Source organism: Anabrus simplex, chromosome 7 (genome assembly GCF_040414725.1).
Source record: "Anabrus simplex isolate iqAnaSimp1 chromosome 7, ASM4041472v1, whole genome shotgun sequence".
NCBI lineage: Eukaryota > Metazoa > Arthropoda > Insecta > Orthoptera > Tettigoniidae > Anabrus > Anabrus simplex.
The window spans coordinates 158,402,210-158,423,086 of record NC_090271.1 but is presented as its reverse complement, the minus strand read 5'-3'; the positions used below and the strand labels follow the sequence as shown (position 1 = coordinate 158,423,086).

At 41.1% G+C, this 20,877-nt stretch overlaps 1 protein-coding gene across 1 annotated transcript in view; it reads left to right on the top strand.

The window, feature by feature from the left end:
- The window catches only part of LOC136877751 (ABC transporter G family member 20), a 160,322-nt gene that overhangs the window by 96,334 nt on the left and 43,111 nt on the right, over window positions 1-20,877 (top strand). Inside the window, exons 9-10 of the mRNA XM_068228734.1 lie at window positions 4,954-5,200; window positions 12,773-12,950. Of these exons, the coding sequence (XP_068084835.1) occupies window positions 4,954-5,200; window positions 12,773-12,950 (425 nt within the window). The remainder of the gene's footprint in view (window positions 1-4,953; window positions 5,201-12,772; window positions 12,951-20,877) is intronic.

Sequence of the window (20,877 nt, the reverse complement as noted above, 5' to 3'; positions counted from 1 at the left end):
CGTAACCCAAACAGCTCAGTATCAATCATCTCATTGTTTTGAAAGAATAACTTGGTTAAGAGCCTTTCTTCATTATCATCACAGCTGCCTTTGTGGATCAGTGGTAGAGTGTCGAACTTCGGACCCCAAGTTAGTGGGTTCAAACCCGGCAGAGGTAGTCGGACCTTTGAAGGGTAGAGAAAAGCCTATTCGTCACTCCATGTCGTACGAAGTCGGCATGTAAAAGATCTCTGGTGAGACATTTGGTGTTCACCCGACAAAATTCATTAAAATCTCAGCCATAGACTCCCAAGAGAGGTTCAGTTTACTCTGTAATCTAGTAGGCTTAGAGTAAAACGGAACGTCGAAAACGGCGAGCAGACAGCCAGAGGGCGTCAAATTAAAATGTCTGCATACGGTAGAAGAAGCCATGCGATTATCATCACCATCCCACATCCAGATGCGTTGGCCACCCGTGGGCGTTAAATATAAAGACTTGCACCAGGCGAGCTGAACATATCCTTGACACTTCCGGCGCTAAAAGCCAGTCGCTTTTTTCCGCTATATTTAGCTATTCCTCATGGACTTTATGTTTCACTACCTCATGTCGCTACCCTCACAACCTATCTGAAGATCCTCTCCACAATCCTTTTTCCAGTCCGTTGATCTCTTATACAACCTTCAGACCAGGATTGAAATTCTTGGAGTAGTTGTGACGTGAGGTAAGAGTTAGACGCGGAGCTAACGACTGAATTATTATTATTATTATTATTATTATTATTATTATTATTATTATTATTATTATTATTATTATTATTATTATTATTATTATTATTATTATTATTATTATTATTATTATTATTTCAGATGTCTAGGATGCTTCACGTGGACTATGGTCTGTCATCTGCGAGCCGCATGAAGGCTCTTCTGTACAAGAACATCATGACTATAACCAGGAACCCTGCGTAAGTTAACTAACGTTTTCCTCTTCTGTTAACCTAACGGTGGACGAAATCCGCCTGCACTTGGTTCTTCCCAATAACAATTTACAGTATACGAAATTTACGAATTTATAAATTATTTTCGGCCCAGACAGGTCGTATGGAGACCATGGGATTGATTAGGGAAGGAAGTTCAGCCACAGCATTCGCCTGCTGTGTAAATGGGAAACCACGGAAAATCATCTTCAAGGCTTCCGATAGTGGGGTTCGAATCCACCATATCCTGAACGTAAAACTCACAGCTCCGTGACCCGAACCGCGCAACCAAGTAGTTCGGTCTTACGCTGGCCTTGCGGTCTAAGGGTAGCGAGCCTGATTTTTACTGGTAGGTTCCGGGTTTGATCCCCGCTCGGGTGGGGATTTTAAACTGAATCTGAAGGCTGGCTCAAGCTCTACTCAGCTTACGCGAGAACAATTTCGACGAAGTAATCTGACGGTGTGATAGAAGTCCCGGTCTAGAAATCCAAGAATAACGAGTTGATCGCATGTCATCTCATAACCTCACGCCTTCCGGCTCAGATGTTTTGTTTTGTTTTTCTTTGCATCTTTTATTTTATATTGTTAGATATGGGATATTCCTCAAGCAGTTGTGTTCCCATATTTCTCAGCAAGCTTCTGAAATGTGTGGTTGAGTCTAGGTGTTATCAGTGACAGGAGTTTCTACTAAAATTTGACACTCACGCCGAGATGAATGCAGTAAAACTATCTTACTGAAAATTTGGGACACCTATCCAAAGGCTAGGCCGAAGTTGTTACTGTTATCCCCATGGATTACGGACTTTCTACACGTAATAGTGCATGAGCCTATTGATCATTTATTTAACTATTGGTTTTACGTCGCACCGACACAGATTTTATTGCGTCGATGAAATAGGAAAGGGGTAGGAGATGGAAAGAAGCGGCCGTGGCCTTAAGGTACAGCCCCAACATTTGTCTGGTGTGAAAATGGGAAACCACGGAAAACCATCTTCAGGGCTGCCGACAGTGGGGTTCGAACCCGCTATCTCGCGAATGCAAGCTCACAGCTGCTCGCCACTAACCGCAAGGCCAGCTCACTCGGCCCTACTGATCAAAAAACTGGCAAATGTTTATATACAAGGTAATATTTTTTATTCGCTTCTGATTTATGAATAAAATATCTACTCGCGGTTGACTGTCCTCGCCCCCGGACCCGGTGCACTTCCGGTTCGATGGTTGCCCGATGTAGGCGTAAGGTTTCCTATACAGCAGTTTTGATAGGACCAAAAGTGAGTTCTGGGGCACCTCTGAGATCGACAGTGGTGCCTCAGTGTAGCTGTTTACAGTCTTCATAGAAGTTAATTCTTTTGAAACTTTGGTATGATTAAGAATGTCGGACTTTAAACCCTTTGGTGCGTTTTTTGCTGAGTTCCTGTGTATTTGGGACACACGCATTGTGCCCCTATGTGGGTGAGGACAGACGTTTCCTCAGAACTCCTGTAGTGTGTGTGTGTGTGTGTGTGTGTGTGTGTGTGTGTGTGTGTGTGTGTGTGAAAGAGAGAGAGGGACAGATGCAGAGTGTGGAATTGCGAACTGGGAGCATAGTGATGTTGTTACGTAACTTATTATAGTCGAAATACTTTGTAAACGTTCTTCTGAGTGACCGGCGGGGTAGTTTAGTTTAGGTAGTGTGGGAGGTCTATTTAACTCGCTTGTTGATACATTGTGTTCAGCCATTGCATACAGTCCTTACAAGGAAGAGTACCCAACTGTTGTGGTGCATATTTTCAATTTATATAGTGTGTTGAATAGACAATATCGAAATATGCATACCGTGAAGATTCTAGCTGCTACGGGTAAGAAACATAGGAGCTACGAGATGCCAAATATAGACTAAGAGTACACATAAAGACAGGAATCCTCGAGCAGATTAGTCAAAACGCGGATGAATATTGTAGATAGGCGAGCAAATGCATTCAGTAACGTTTACATACTGGAAATATAATACATTACACACTCATGGAAGTTCAAGTGCAGTAGACATGAAGGTCGAGAAGTAATGCGTGGTCAAGACGTAAACTTCTTTCACAGTGTGCACATCGAATGAAGGCAAGCTGAACACAGTCATCTTTGTACCATTCTTCTTCCAAACCCCTCTCGATACAGTATTCGGAAAGTGCCTGGATGTTCATCGGTGTAACCACATTTGAAGAAAGCAAATCGTATCAATATGTTTGGATCTATTTGTCGAAAATTGGAAGTGCACAAATGCTTTAAATGCGAAGAAATTGTTCTCTTTGGAACATATTAACTATCGACGATAACACTATCGTATCTGTGATGAACCGTACCATACTTTTGAATGGACGGAAAACTAAATCGTCTGCTAGTTGTGCCAATCCAGTACATTTTCCAGAGATCAGCATTTTGTGAAATTGAACATCTTCTGAAACTGTCTCAGTGTATAGATCATCTTAATTTTCTGTCCAAGAATCAACCAAATTAATAATTCGATCTCTACCGTGCAAATCTGGTCCTGTTCCGTGAACACTTTCAAATACCGTTTTGTCATGTTTGGTGATTTGTTATCATGTGCTTTCACAATGGGTAATTCAAGTGACATGCTGGCTGGAAATTTGCCACTAGCTCCGAGACAAGAACATGCACGTGTGGAAGAAGGTTGCCATCCATTATAATAACAGGCATTATCATATATGAATGGGTGGCTACTGCAACTGGACCCACGGTACCATCAATCGTCTTTGCTCCCTTAATGACAAGAGTTCTCCCAGAACGTAACTCTTTACAAATACTTGACTGATCTGCGTTAATTATCTGCTCCGATGTAAAATTATACTCTTCAATGAAACGCCTTACTTCGGTAACAAACACATCAGCTTTTTCTTGCATATCAGCGGCATCATCAACAAATCTGCTGCCAAATTTATGCGTGATCTTGTTTTTTCTCTTGAACCGCTGCAGCCATGATTTGGAAAGTTTGAATGTTACGGTGTTGTTTGGATCAATTTGTGGTTTACAAGACATCGTCCAGATTCGTAGCGGTTGGTCGTATATAATTCCATGTTGTTTTCGCATTGCAATGAACTGATCACGTACCTCGTTATTTATTCTTTATTTTTTATTTGTCTTTTTTGTGCCATTACGGTAGTGAATTTGATTCTATAGCTACTGCAGGAGAGCGCCATTGTAGAGGATCATTTCCTCTTGGCTGCTTCGTCCAGATTTTGTAAGCATCAGCCAAGTAACCTTCAGGAAATGTTGTTCTATTCTTCTTTGGTGGTGCTGGATAATACGAGGAACCACTGCGCTCGTCACTGCCACATAATGCAGGGCCGCTTTCTGAAGTCGTCTAATATTCTATCTGTACCGCTAGATCATCCCCAAAATCAGTTTCAATATCATCTTCATCGGCGACATCTTCATCTACCATAAGAGTTATGCACTTTTCAACATAAACGTCATCAAGCAGCTATTTTCAAATCTGTTCGAAAACTATCAGATCTAGCCTACTTGGCTTTTCCTCCGCAATACCAAAAGAAAACAATTTAACGCCAACAGTTTGTGCCATTTTGTAGCAGCCTATGCATACAACAGGTCACATCCACCTCTAATACGTAACTAGCAGACCGGTTCCGCGTCTACTCCTTTCATTGCTCTCCATACTCCCCTCCCCTTCCTTACACTTCCAGCGGTCTGTAGCACGTCAAATTGAACCAAATGTCGTTTCTGATGTTCTGAAACATAAATAAAATGGTCTCGTTCAAACGTCAGCGACAACAATTGGGTCCCCTTCCTTGTTAGCACGATGTGTAGACGAAGACTGGGCAGCGAGAGGAGTGGGAGACGAGGCAGCTCCCCTCGATTGCCCCTCTCCAGATGCGCGGCTGATTCCCGCGCAGGACGTTTACAAAGTGTTTGGACTATATCAGCCATTCAAACAAATAGTACTAAAATCCTTCTAATATTTCACCCCAAGCACGACTCTGTGTTCCAGTGGCATAGCGTTCGTAGCGCTCTTCCCCATTATGCAGGTGAGCTTATTCTTCTTCGCCATCGGCCACTACCCAACCAGCATACTTTTAGCTGTCGTCAATGAAGAACTAGTAGGATTCGCCACGTGTGGCGAGATGCTGAATCAAGTTAACGAGAGCTACATTTCTTCGAATGCTTCCGACGATTGCGGCGTTACCATGCTCAGCTGTGCCTACCTGGAATTGATGAACGACTCTATGATAACAAAGGTATAGATATTTTAAACCTTTCATTAGACAGTAAGTGTTTGAAGCTGAAGTTAGCGCAGGGACATCTACTTATAGATGATCGACACATGTCCATATTAAAAAGCTTTAGACATAAATTTAAGTTTGGGTATAGTCGGCTACCTGAAGAAACAAAATGTTTTGACATATGACACGAATTTTAATTTACAAATAAGCCCAGGGCCTCTACATATTTGTCTCTCATAATAACATCACCTGGCAATTCAGTGAACTACAGAGATCACTATACAGAAATTGCATATGTCATAATATCCAGTGCTAAAATACGAAGTCAGTCAGTCAGTCAGTCAGTCAGTACTCCTGGCCCTATCCTACACTTAACCACTTAAGGTAAAACGATGTGTACATAATTTTACAGCAACTAGAACAGAAATAACAAACACTAACTATACACTGATGAGCATTTTGAATTAGAGATATCTCGCTGGTAACCCACTGGTGACGGCAGCGACGCGGGATGGCACGAGCTCAAAAAGACAATGGAAGAGTTGGAAAGTCATCCTGATCTACGGCCGCTGCACAGCCTCCCATAATGTAGATAATGGAGATTTGTCGTAACAATAACCAAGGCGCACATGTCCCTATCGACAGCATCCCAGGTGTGCTCAATAGGACTGAGGCCAGATGATCTTGGGAGCTAGGCAAGCATCCTTATGCCCGCGGAGTATTAATCGAAGCGATCGGCAACAGTTTGGGTGCGAGAGGCGAGTACAGTATACAGTATTACTGTAGGTGTATGTCTCCTGCAGGGTGCTGCAGGTGAATGAATGGGTGTGTATGATCTGACAGCAGATTCCTGGATCGTTTGCTGGTGAGGAGCGTTGGCAGGAAGATGTATCAAGGGCCACATTTCATCTCACGTGACCAGTCTTCACAATCACCAGCCTGAACTGAACCCTGCTGGCAGAAGGATCCATTGCCTCATGTGCGTGGTGACACACTTACACCCTTCCAACTAGTACCTCGACTCATCTGTCCAGGTGATTCTTTACCTGCTTCGAGAACTGAAGCCTGTGCCAGTCTTAGTGCCTTCTGGCTTCTGTACCCCATTGGAGGAAAGATTCTGGATGGTACAGTTGTTCACATTTCCTTGTTATCTATCATTGAATTCGCGGGTGATCTGCTGAACTGCGACCCATCTATCCGCTCTTACCATCCGAACTAGCCGACGACGACCCTGAAATCAACATCTTGCACACCATGGCGGCGGTGTTATACCTCGAATCCACTTACTAACGGTACCCTCTTGACAAGGTGGTCATTGAAAAGTCCAGTGCCTGCTCGACTGCAGAGTTAGAATAACCAATACGTCTGGTGCCGACAATTTGGCCGCCATCAAATGAGTTGAGATCTTATGACTTACCCATCCTGTGCTTAACTGTTATTCGCACAGCACCTGGAATTGATGCCATACCCTCTGAATTACTGACTGCTTTAGGAGAAACCAGCGTGGGGTGGTTATTCCATGTAGTGTGTAATATGTATGAGAGAGGAGAAGTGCCATCCGATTTTCAGCAGAATGTTGTTATACCTATTCGCAAGAAAGCCAGTCCTGACAAGTGTGAAAACTACCGCACCCTTAATTTAATATCTCACGTCTGCAAAATGTTAACACGTATTATTCACAGAAGAATGGAAAGACGAGTTGAAACTGAGTTGGGAGAAGACCAATTTGGCTTCGGAAGAATTGTAGGAACACGTGAAGCAATCCCGACTTTACGTCTGATCTTAGAAGATCGAATTAAGAAGGGCAAGCTCACACATGGCGTTCGTAGATCTTGAAAAGGCATTCGATAATGTTGATTGGACCAAGCTATTTGAGATTATGAAGGTGATCAGGATCAGATATTGAGAACGAAGAATTATCTACAATCTGTGTAAAAGTCAGTTTGCAGTGATAGGAATCGAGGACTTGGAAAAAGAAGCCACAATCCAGAAAAGAGTGAGGTTATGTTGCAGTCTGCCCTCTCCTTTTCAGTATTTATATAGAACATGTAGTAAAGGAAATCAAAGAGGAATTTGGTAAGGGAATCGCAATCCAAGGAGAGGAAATCAAAACCTTAATATTTGCTGATGATATTGTTATTTTATTTGAGACTACAGAATATCTGGAGAAATTGTTTAATGGTATGGACAGAATCTTTGGGTAAGGAGTACAAGATGAACATATATAAGTCTAGTGCAGTCGAACGAAGTCAGGTGAAGCAGGAAATATTAGATTAGGAAATGAAGCCTTAAAAGTAGTAGATGAATATTGTTATTTGTATAGTAAAATAACTAACTGTGGCAGAAGTAAAGAGGACATAAAATGCAGACTAGCACAAGCAAAGAAGGCCTTTCTTAAGAAAAGAAATTTGCTCACTTCGAACATTGATTTAGGAATGGGAAAGATGTTTTTGAAGACTTTCGTCTGGAGCGTGGCATTGTATGGAAGTGGAACACGGACGATAACTAGCTCAGAAAGAAAGAAAGAAAAGAAAGAAAGAAAGAAAGAAAGAAAGAAAGAAAGAAGGAAAGAAAGAAAGAAAGAAAGAACATAGAAGCTTTTGAAATGTCGTGTTACAGAAGAATGTCGAAGTTGAGATGGATAGATTGAATCACGAATGAAGAGATACTGAATCGAATTGGTGAGAGGAGATCAATTTGGCTAAATTTGTCTAGAGGAAAAGGAATGATAGGACACATCTTAAGACACGCAGGACTTGTGCAGTTGGCTTTTGAGGGAAGTGTAGGTGGTAAGATCTGTAGAGATAGACTACGGTTTGCATATGATACGCAGATTAGAACAGATGTAGGATACAATAGTTACGTAGAAATGAAAAGGTTAGCAGAGGATAGGGTGCCAGGGAGAGCGGCATCAAACCAGTCGATGGACTTTTGACTCAAACAACAACAACAACAACAACAACAATATTTAAGACTAATATTTACTTTCTTTGAAAGTTGAACTTCATTCACATAAAGATACTTTATAAATGCACAGGAATTATAAAACAATGTGACAGTTGACTAATAATTGCAAAGATCCTCCTCTACATTAGCTCTGTTTCTGTACTTCGTTTCCATTTGTGTGGGAGCGGAAAAGGTACTCAAAGGAATGTTGTTAGGAAAGACATTTAACTCACTATTGCCCGGCTCCATGGCTAAAATGGTTAGCGTGCTAGCCTTTGGTCCAGAGGGTCCCAGGTTCGATTCCTGGCCGGGTCGGTGATTTTAATCTTAATTGGTTAATTCCAATGACTCGGGGGCTGGGTGTGTGTGACGAATTCAGCATTAGAAATCATCCTAGGTAGAGCTTAATAGGCCGTCTACGAGAAAAAGACCCGCACCAGGCTTCTCCGGAGGCCATACGTCATTATTATAACTCACTATGTCCTTTCTAGAAATCGTAGGGTATAGGGGATGTCAAGGACCCAAAAGTCGATCAAAAACGTGGCGTTGTGATACATTCAATGAACTGTCACTAGGCAACGTACATGAGATAGGTAATACAAGTCAGGGTGCCATTTTAAGTCCATGGCGTAGAAAGCCATTTTCGGTCGCAGACACGGGGAGCCATATTCCGTCTGTGATATCCAGATGTGTTTGTCTGTGTGTATTACATCACTTGCGCTACCTAATAGTATTCCTACTTTCTTCGCTGCTGACTTGTACCATCCATTAGCCAAATTAAAAGTTTTTAACGTAGGCGTATTCTTAGATGATTCTGTATACAGGTAGTAAAGACCTGCTTTATTTATTTATTTATATTTATTTATTTATTTATTTATTTGTTTCTTTTTTATTTGTTTGATTATTTATTTATTTCGTATTTACCAGGTATTCATTTCATTCACTTAACATTTTAGGAAATATGAGGTACCAGCAATAAAACGTGAACTGTATTTTCTTTCAACGAACTCATTCTTATATTTTATTTAGACGAAACATATAGTACATAAAAATAGATAATAATAAACAAAGAATAGCAATACATGTATCAGTCAAAGTGCTATTTTGAGTCTGTGGAATAGAACACCACTGGTTGGAGCACCACTAACGTCCTCGAATGTCACTTAAGACGTATTTCCCTTTTTTTAAGGTTATTAAACTTGTATTACCCTCAACTACCACAGTATCTTTCATATTTACGCAGTTCCTTACTTACAAGGGAACTATCAATGAGCTTATATCGAACCTAAACGTGCCAGTACGGTTTAACTCCATGGTAAGTTCGAGTTACAGTCCTGTTTACTGGCAGAACACGAACACACATGCTGCGATAAGCGCACACCCCATCACTCACTAGACCAGGGCCATCCAGCTATTGCGCTCCGAGAGCGCGCCCGCGCTCGGGGAGCACTGGGCAGTCAGACTAGCGCTCCTTCCCCTACCACCACTACAGTGTGGCAGCGAGGAGACCTGAGACAGACGATGTTCGGACCGCGCTAACTAGATACGTGCGTACAGTCGTGCGTCCGACGGCTTTTGTGGGTTTGTTGACATCATATTGATAGGGCTGTTTTGCCATAACAAATATACCGCATAAACAAATCGAAAGGTACTCCGATGTATGGAATATGCAGGAAACGAAATCAAGTGTTAAGTAAAGAATACAGTAATGCGATTTATTCAAAACTGAAATTTGAACATACCTGAGAGGAAAATTCAACAAAATTTTACCAATATTATACCAATATTCTTAAACAATTACGCGAGTTTCTATCGCTCATCGTTGCACGGTGTTTACTTTTGGTAAGCTTAAGAACCGAAAATAAACGCTCACAAATGTACGTTGAGCCGAACATTGATAGAACTTTACATGCATGTTTATATAAAAGGGGGTATTCTTCTTGCGGAAAGCCACTATAAAATTCTTCCAAACTTCGTGACATTAGAAAGCGGTCTTTAAGACGAACATTGCACTGCAGTTCAAGCTACTCTAATTGAAATAGCTGTGGAGCACTGTCTGCACTAAGAGAAAATGTTCGAACAATTGCATCTAACACCGCTTGGGGTTCTGATAATTCTGAAAATCTCTTTTCAAACTCTTCTTGTAATTGGCGAATTGCCTGCAAGTACTCATCAATGTCGACACCTTATTTCACTGCTTCAACCAATGGAAAATGTCCTGTGTTCCTTGCACACAACTGGTTTTCTCACAAAATCAATTTTCATTTGAACTCTTGAATTTCTTCCACCAAATAGCAGATATTGTGCATTTCGCCCTGAAGCGATTTTTTTTTTTTTTTTTTTTTTTTGCTATTGGCTTTACGTCGCACCAACACAGATATGTCTTCATGGCAACGATGGGGCAGGAAAGGGCTAGGACTGGGAAGGAAGCGGCCGTGGCCTTAATTAAGGTACAGCCCCAACATTTGTGTGAAAATGGGAAACCACGGAAAACAATCTTCAGGGCTACCGACAGAGGGGTTCGAACCTACTATCTCCCGAATACTGGATACTGGTCGCACTTAAGCGACTGCAGCTATCGAGCTCGGTAAGCGAAGTGTTCAAGGTATTCAGATGGACAGTAATGTCACTTAAAAAGGCCCAGTCCGCCACCCACTTATGATTATGCAAAATAATTTCGGGCCGCCGTTTCATGTCATAAAAGGTATCTGTTGCATTCCGCAAGCAAAAAACTCGATGAAGCACCTTCGCCTTGCTCAGCCATCTTACTTCTGCATGGTACGGGATATCCGGATACTCCACTTCGATGTCATCCAAGAACTCTTTGCCTTTTTTTTTGTTGCTATTTGCTGTACGTCAAACCGACACAGGTAGGTCTTATGGCGACGATGGGACAAGAAAGGCCCAGGAATGGGAAGGAAGCGGCCGTGGCCTTTAAGGTACTAATTAAGGTTCAGCCCCAGCATTTGCCCGGTGTGAAAATGGGAAACCACGGAAAACCATCTTCAGGGCTGCCAACAGTGGGCTTCGAACCCACTATCTCCCAAATGCCAGCTCACAGCTGTGCGCCCCTAAGTGCACGGCCAACTCGCCCGGTACTCTTTGAATTGACGGTGCGTGAGTCCATGGGATCGAATAAAATTTACCACTCGCACAACTGTTCCGATTACGTCTTTAAGTTTGGCGACTTTTGCACAGATTGCCTCCCGGTGTATCAAGCACTGGATCGCCGCCATTAGGGTAGTACCGCTCTCAGTCATTTTTAATTTTACATAGCTGAGGAGCCCCGTGCGTAGACTACGTAATGCAGGAGCTCCATCCGTCGTTACACTCGTGAACCGCTCCCATTTTAATCCCATTGACTCAAAAACACACTCCACTGCTTTGAAAATATCGAAACCGGTAGTGGTGTCTTTGAGAGCTACCAAGTCTAGGAAATCCTCGGTGAGCCGAATATCGTCATCCACCCTCGAATGAAAATAACGATCTGAGCTGTGTCCGCCATGTAGGTTGATTCATCGAGGGCGATGGAAAAGGATACAAAATTTGCTGCATTCTCCATTAATTGTTGTTCCATATCAACGGCCATATTGTCTATTCTGCGAGGTACAGTGTGAGGAGAAAGAGAGATTTTGTGAAATTTCTCAACTAGCTCCATAGGACAAATACATGCCGCCGCGTCCATTAGGCACTCCTTGATTACATTCCCTTCCGCGAAGGGTTTCCCAGCTTTGGCAATTTGCGACGAACATTTGTAGCTTGTTCGTAAAGTTCAATCTCCTGTCAGACAAAAATACGGCAAGTCACAACTTTAATGTTCTTCAGATAATTCAATCATTTATTTATTCCCGTTTGTAAACAAGCATTTAAAAATTAAAACAATAATATCTACAGAACAGCGCTGCTTGAAATTTTCTTTCAATTCTTCCAACTTCGATTAGCGACTGGCGTCTGTCAAATCACCGTAATAATCCCTGTGGTTGGCACTGTAATGCCGTTACAAATTGTGTTTTTTTAAACATAAAATCTCAATGGCACACTAAAAAATCGGCTGCTCTCTTCGGCCCGGCGGGCAGACCGCTCGCTCAGCTAGCCAAGCTCCTCCCACCACTACCGAAACTACCTTCCCTCAAAGCGCTCGGAGCACTGGCTTGGAGCGCGGCCAGAGCGCTAGCGCTCGGGGAGCGCTGTTTGGATGGCCCTGCACTAGACTATTTGGAACTGTTCAGGAAGTCCAACTGCTGCTGACTGCTTTCATGCTGAAGGTTCGACTTAGGAACATTACAGTTAAAACTCGTAGCTAAATTTTGGTTAGTGAGCTTCCTACAGAACGTAGATGATTTGAGCAAAATTTCAAGGTAGGTTTCGAAATGGGCCCATTGACAGTTCCCTTGTTAGCCCGATGCTTTCTCTTGTCGAATAGCACATTCGCTTACATGACACTACGGTGATAGAAGAATAAGGAACTGACCTGAGGCACAGTAAACGATCTACCTTCATCTCTTTATGTTTAAAAATACAGATCGTATATTTCTAGTGACAGTAGGAAACCAAACTGCAAACTCCAGCACAAGATACACTTACACACTCTGGTTTGAATTAACTTCGTCCGATTAAAGTTATACTATATGTATTCCACAGAAATACTTCCCAGATAAGGAGAGTGGCAAAGCCAAGGTGCGCGCTGGTGATGCAATAGGAATGCTTTACTTTCCACCGAACTTCACGAATCAGCTGAGAGCGCGGCATCTTCTGGGCAAACAAGCCTCCATCGGTACGTTTGAATCCAGTGAGATTCAGGTCTACATGGACATGACCGGTAAGTTACAACTTTTCTTTATATTCTTCTTCTTCTTATTCTTCTTCTTCTTCTATGAGTAATACACTAAGTTAGTTGTGGTCAGCCTCTCCCTCAGGAGGCCGATGGCACAGGTGTTAGGCCCCTTAAAACAACATTCATCATCTTCTTCTCCCTCAGTGTGAAGAACACATGCTGATATTCGCAGCTAATTGAGCAACGGGCATTAAGCGGTATACTGGTAACTAATGTTAAAAATGACCTCCTTTCAAATTATAATTTAAAATAATATACCCTTTGCTTCTCCTTCAGACAGCACGAGATAAAGTCCCAAAATTTCATAGGATCTAAGTTTAAATTGACGAATAAATTCAATTGTTAGGCAGAAATAAATGTATTATTGGGTTCCGCTTTTGCCACTCCGTGCTCCCAAGTTAATAATAATAATAATAATAATAATAATAATAATAATAATAATAATAATAATAATAATAATAATAATAATAATAATCTTTGTAAGGACATATACAAGTCTAAATCCCTCTCCTTGAATCTTAAACTTAGACATTACAACACCGTAGTAAGACCATCTGTACTGTACGCCTCAGAATGCCTAAACATGACCCGGAAAGGATAACTCAGAAAACTGGAACTGAAAGAGCGAAAGATCCTCAGAAGGATTATGGGTCGCATTAAAGAAGGAGATGACTACAGAATCAGGCACAACAAGGAACTGTACAGTAAAATAGAGAGCATTACAACAGCTATGATGAAGAGAAGACTAATGTTCTATAGTCACATAGTCAGGATGGACAGCCAGAGACTCACTTCAAGGATCTTCAACACTGTATCTTGAGGGAAAGCAACAAATGCCAAATGGACGAATTTAGTTCCGAAAGACCTGCAATACCTAAACATTGATCACATTGACATTTACAACCGATATAAGTTCAGAAAGTTAATCAAGACATCTGACTACCTCCAGTCACTAACAGCTAAATCACTGCGTCCAGGAGTAGGGGTGAAATGAACGCAAGAAAGAAAAGACACCCATGGCGCTAGAATGAAGGAATACTGGGCTAAGAGGAAGAAAGGAGCTCACCATAGTTAAGAACCACGTGGTCCATCGCAGGCCTAAACGAATAATAATAATAATAATAATAATAATAATAATAATAATAATAATAATAATAATAATAATAATAATAATAATAATAATAATTGTACCGGGGGTACACCTTCTCCAGCCAATCAAACTGCGCACCTTCTATTAGACCATATATGTAATCTAACTTGAACTGATGTTATGCAAGATGCTTTGGTTTTCAACCGTTAGATGTCTCTACCACAACTTTAATTGCTCCATTTTGCGGGGTAAACTATAATTACTCCATGAAGAAAATTTGTGATTTTGAGGTTTGTCAATCTGGTTCTTAGGATTGTTTTATTTATGTATCAACATTGTGTACACTTCTGCTGGTTCCCTCTTCTATAGTAATCAACTCCATAAGAAATTTGTAAATATTTTCCGTAGCCAATTAAAATTGGGGTTGTGTACAAGAATGCGGCCTATCAGTAAAGAGTTCTGAAATCTTCCACTAAAAAATAATATAAAAGCTTCTTCGTTGCTCCAGTTAATTGAGTAGGGCGTGTGCTAATGGAGGCAGGGGCAGCGGGCGACGTTCAGAAGGCCCAGCAACGCAAGGTAATGGCAGAATTTTTGTAAACAGTGATAGCTCCTGCAGATGGCTTGAGGGGAAGGTTTAAACCTATTTTATTTCATGTAAATGTCTAAATTTGGAGGTTTAAATGTAGAATGTTTGGCCAGTCTGAGGACTCTGTTCTATTCTCTACTGGGAAATATGTAATGTAAGGGAACAAAGAGTGATTACCCTCTGTTGATTCCCATTCAACTTGGTATGGGGTGACTAAAGTTTCTAAATCTCGAAAATTCTTAAAACCTATTTGGTATTTAATGTTTCTCGTTTAATCACCCCGCTGGAGAATAGGCTTGGCCTCTGTATCATTGGGCCGTAAGCCCATTTAGTATTTTAAGTATTTCTAGAAGGATTGCAAGTGTTTCGTACCCTAGCCTTTTGTTTATGGCCAGTCACGTTCAACCTTTTGTTTTTACATTAAAGCCATTTAGTATGGGCACTCATTGCCCCAGTTTATTCGGTAATTGTAACAAACTGTTGAGCGATAAATGAGCCCACATCAGGGCAACCTTTATTAAGGACAGCCGATAGATTGTAGGGTGCCATAATAATAACTGATGCCTCTGCGGTGCCGGACTATGATATAATCGGAGCGCAAACTCCACTGTAGTGTGAAGGATAGGAGCAAATCGTGCTCTTGCAAATCGCCAAGAGCGATTCAGCTCTTTTCTGTGTAAATTAGCATTTGTAATTCTCTCAAGTTTTGTACCTGATTTTTGGCCTTTAAGTCATTGTCGTTGGAGCTGATGATCTCATTATAAGATTCTTATTGTTCTTTCAGATTTTATACTTATCAATTTTAATTTAGGATAAAAAGAGAAATAAATAAATGTTCAAAATTTGTTGTGTTAAATTATGCTCTAGTTAATTCCTTGTCCGCCCATTCACCCCAGAGGCTTTTTATCCCTCTGTGAGCCACGGAAATCCCGTAAGAATAATAATGGCCTTTGCAGACGACATGGCACTAATCGCCGAAACTCCGGGAATAGTGGCAATTCAGGTGACTTGTCTCAAGTGGGACTTCAAGTGTCAATGGAGAAAACGAAGTACTTTTCCAACATCAAAGAGACTAACGGAGATATGTCACAAGAACAGAGTAATATCAAGCTAGTGGAAAAATGTAACTACCTTGGCGACTGGAATGGACCCACATTTTCAGAGAAATCAGCCCTCTCCATGAGAGTTAATAAGCTGGAACTGGCCTATAGAGATACTTTAAACACCGACTGTACAACCAGCGATGCCTGTCACGCAATCTGAAGTTGAAATCTTTACACAACAGTCAACCACCCGGAAGCCCTGTATGCCATGGAGTGTGTGTCATTGAACAGAGAAGGATTGATTGAAAAACTGGAAGTCAGAGAGAGAGAGTAATTCTCAGAAATATCCTAGACCTGGTACTGGAAAAAGGGGAATACCGGAGAAGGCACAATTCAGAATCCTTCTCCAAGATAGACAGGCTCCTAACTGTGCCAGGAAAAGGAGGGTAGCTTCCTATGGTCATGTGGTTAGGTTGTCTCCAAACAGACTGACCAACTACCTGTTTACCTTCTGGTGAAACAAGAACGTCCGTACCACCTGGCTGACGGTGATTGAAATGGCCATAAAAGAACTGAGGCTGGCAGACTGTAAGACATATCCTAAAGACAGTCCGTGAATTTAGGGAAAATTCTCTGAAGAAGAAAGGTTCATTCTTGTCAGAGGAAAGAAAAGAGCTACACCAGGAAGAGATATGGCAATACTTGGCAAAGATTAAAGCCTAACGGCTGTATATTCGTGGTCTCAAGTAGGCCCATTCGAAAGGAGAAGAAGAATAACTATGCAAGCAAAAGACACAGACAGGTAAACTAAACTGCATAGGTGAATGAATATAGGAAACTTCATGGTGAGTTTCAGGTGAAATCTCACCATTTTTACTTATTCTGCTGTTGTGTTATGGCATGCTTACGAAAACATGGTATAGAGAATCACGGCGAAACGTGTCGTGTTCATGTACACATTTCGATGTGTTTGACTGTGGTACAGCATAGATCAGATGTGAAAAGGGCTCACCTTCCAGTAATATGTTAAAATGTTTCAGGGATGCACAAGGAGCACAGTTCCTGTTTATGGATGTTTACTTCGGTCTGCATTTATGGATGCCTGCTGAAAACTTAGGACATTTACCATTCTTGGATAATCTGACACGTTCCACCGACTTCGAGCCGAACATATTCGCTTCGCAAACAGTTCAGGAGCTTTGGGGGAGCTATAATGCATGAATAGGGTCCCAGTGGTTTAGATTCCACTTAAAAGTGTAGGACCCATGTCTATAACCACGCTGCTAACAGTCATGGAAAACTATAAACTTGCTCTTTTGCACGAGTAGAACTCATACCGGAAGTACTGCTGGACAATCATTTTCTCAGCATGGAAGCCCGGTATACTGTGTCTGTCACAGGCAGGGTACAACACGGGTCATATTGGGCGTAATGTGGAGAGTAAGTAAACTCTTTACAGGCGCACCCACAATGGAGATGAGTTGCGTGTACCATTTTTACCATATGATGAGTTAACATTAGGTGACCTTCATGAATGTCTTCGGATTTACTGCTGAACATAATTGGCTCAGATTGTTGCTCATATCTGTGGAAATGTATTAATGCCACTGCTGTAGGCTACGTAAGTGTACTTACGATTAGATGTAGGCTATTTAATTTCACTCAATCTTTCCAGGAACTGGTACTTCCTTCCCAAAATTGCGCCTCTATATGGGTATATATTTGAACCCTCATTATAATCATCGCTGTCAGAGTATAACGACCGTCTTTCGAGCGTATAAGTAATGTCGATTATAGGTTCTTGGTCTCAAATTCTGGAATTACAATCTTTGCCGCGTTTCTGGGATATCAGAACTACCCAAGATTATTTTTTGTTGCAGTACCTGGTGATCATTTTCTCTTTGACGTCCTAATTCACTTCTTCGATTTCTTCCATCGGATTCATGCCTTCGGTCCGGTTGTTGAAAATGTAGTGGGGCCATTGTGGATAATAGTTCACCGATCGATGCTACCTCATCCCAGTTGCCAATGTTATCTTCACATTGCTTTATATTGCACTTTAAAATGACCTTGTATAGTTCTCCCTTATTACGTTGTCCATTCTTCAATCTAGAATACATCACTTGCTTTGGGAGGCACGAGGTCGACGTAACTGGCCCATTGAAGTTGATGTTTGATTGATAAGCATTGCCTCAATGCTCGTAGTGTTGGCCTCTTTAAAAATTCTGATGTTTTTTCGACGGAAGAATTTGCATTCGCACACAACATAGCAAATACATGTGTTATTTGACAGCTTCAAGATTTTATAATTCCAAAATCACAAATTTAGCATTTATTTGCGCTTATACGTCTCTATACCGTTTTATAGTGTTTTGAAGAAAAACATAGTTCCTTGTTCTTTGTCATCCATTCCCTTTTCCAGGTTCTGTCTGGGTAGCGTAGTGTACCAAGTAATGTATTTGATCGATCTTCCCACCACTCCACTTCTAGCACTATATAGCACTCCTATAGTATCAACACAGACCATTACGGAGCTCTTCCATCTCATTCTGGGCAGTCTCCTATGCCTCTTGCCGGTCACTATATCGATGAACGTTCTCTTTGGAATTCTCTACTCTGGCATTGTCATCGCGTGTACAAACCCTTTCATCTTTGGTATGTCTATCTCTTCTTGAAGTTTACGAACTCCCGCTCTTCTCCTTATTTCCTCGTTTCGTATCCTCTCTCTTCTAGTCTTTCCCTGTATGCTCCTCAAGAATCTCATTTCGGCTGCTTGGATCTTATTTTGGTTCTGTTTAGTCAGGTGCAAGCTGCTAAACCATATGCCTATAGAGGTCTAAATTAGGACGAATATAAAATCATCTTGCGTTTCATGGGCACATCCTTGTTCTCTACTATGTCTTTTACACACTAGTAGAAACTTGCAGATTGTTTATTCTTAAATTAATTTCTACATATATGGTATTTTAGTTCATTCTTATATAAATATTTTGAAATATTAATCAGATTTAAAGCATGAAAAATCCGTCTATTTCTGGATGGACAATGACCTCAATGAAGAGTTTAATTACAATTCTTGTGGCTCTCTTATATTAATCAGAAACTGTACTTGATGAATTTTAAACATACGTGTAAGGCATAGGTTATTTTTGTCCTACGTCCGATTCAGCTACCGCGTTCCTTTGCTGTCAACTGTAGCACGAGTATTGTTACTAGACGTGGCATGCTTTTGAGAACTCATTCAGCTGAAGGTTTTAGCATCGGTCAAAATGAGTAAAGGAAAATTACTAAAAGAAAAAAAAGACTTGTTATTTTTCTGCAAGAAGAAAATCCCTCATATTAGCACAAAATACCGGGAAAGGAATATGCACTACTGTAGGCGTCTCTCCCGTTATTATCGTGTGAATCCTCAGATGCTACCAGCCCAAACTTATATGTCATACATGTTGCGTATAAGCTAGGGGCGAGTTCTCCCCATCTTGAAAAGTTGGCTACAGCACGGTAAATAAGTAATAATACAAGGTGTGTCTGAAACGTACTGTGAATGGTTACGTTTCGTAACACTGCGTACATCCTCATGTGAATACAGAGACATCTCGAGAAGTGCCACGTAGCGTTGAACACATGGAGCTGAAGCAGGTTAGTCTGCTACGGCCAGCCGAACGCAGTGCATGTGAAGACTCGTGTCTTAGTGCAATGGAACAACGCATAAACATCAAGATTTGTTACAAATTGGGACAATCGGCGGCAGAGACGCATGCGATGTTGATGCAAGTGCACGGAACAAAACCTTCAGGCTAAAATGTGTTTAGGACTTGTTCAAACGCTTTCGGGATGAACAAGAAACTCTTGATTATGTGCCAGTCCGGGTCGACCATCAACAAGCAGAAGTACAGAAAAGATGGAGCAAGTGTGACTGATGCTGGCACAAAATCGGTGACTGTCTGAGAAGGATTTCAGAGGTATCAAAAATTAGCAATTACTGCGTGAACACCATCATTCACAAAAATTTGGGTTACTGGAAGATCTGTTCTGCATTTGTGCCGCGCACATTTAACTGACGAGCAAAAGGCAGCACGGATAGAAATCGCTGGAAATTCCATTGACACGTATGACCGAGGTCCATCTTTTCTGAAAAAAACCACATCATCACAGGCGATGAGAGCTGGTGCTAGCAGTTAGATCCGAAGACCAAGCCAAAATCAATGGCATGGTGATCACCAATTTTCGCACGCCCCAAACAGAGTTGCCTACAAAAGTCTATGATCCGAACGAAGTTGATCACCTTTTTCTTGACAGCAATCGCACGGTCCACCAGGAATTCACACCAGAGGGTCAAACTGTCCACGCTGAATTCTACGATAACGTTTTGAACGGGTACCTGCAACGCATCCGGCGAGTTCGGTCAGAGTTCTCCAGGAATGGACACGACGACGACAACACCCGTCCACACTTCTTGGCTAAGCGGCCTAAAAGCCACACATTGTGCTGACGTACCAAATATTCAAAGGCGTGTAACATTAGTGCTTCGATCGATTCCAAAATATGCTTTAGCTGACAGTTTTCAGCAGCTGTATACACCTCTCCGAAAGTGTATTGTGGCCAGTGCAGAGTACTTTGAAGGTGTCCAAAATTTTTTGTTTTTAACTTCTGTTTTCTTTGTGTTATGGTATCACTGACTGATATTTTTAGACGCACCTTTTATTTTGATAATATTAATGTGAAATTAAAATCGCAATTGACAGGGCTAGTAGTTAAATAAAAAGTACGGTATAAAGTATTTATTTTAAATTGAATTGATATAGGCTATAGCATAACCAAAATAAATATTTATATTAATGCAAAATTAGAATAATCTTCATCATAATCGTCATAGTATTATTATTATTATTATTATTATTATTATTATTATTATTATTATTATTATTATTATATTTTTTCTCTAGCGTTTATCCCGAGTAATTGTAGGGCCCGCTTACAAAATTAGAATAATAAAAATAGAATATATAAAATTAATATGAGTCGTGTTCATGACACTAAGAACATCGTAGAACATATCTGAACATTTTGTTCTATGATTTTTGTTTTCCTATAACTTACAATTAAATTGCATTTACGGAAATATATTTCTTTTCTTTTTTTTTTTTTTTTTTGGCTAGTTGCTTTACGTCGCACCGACACAGATAGGTC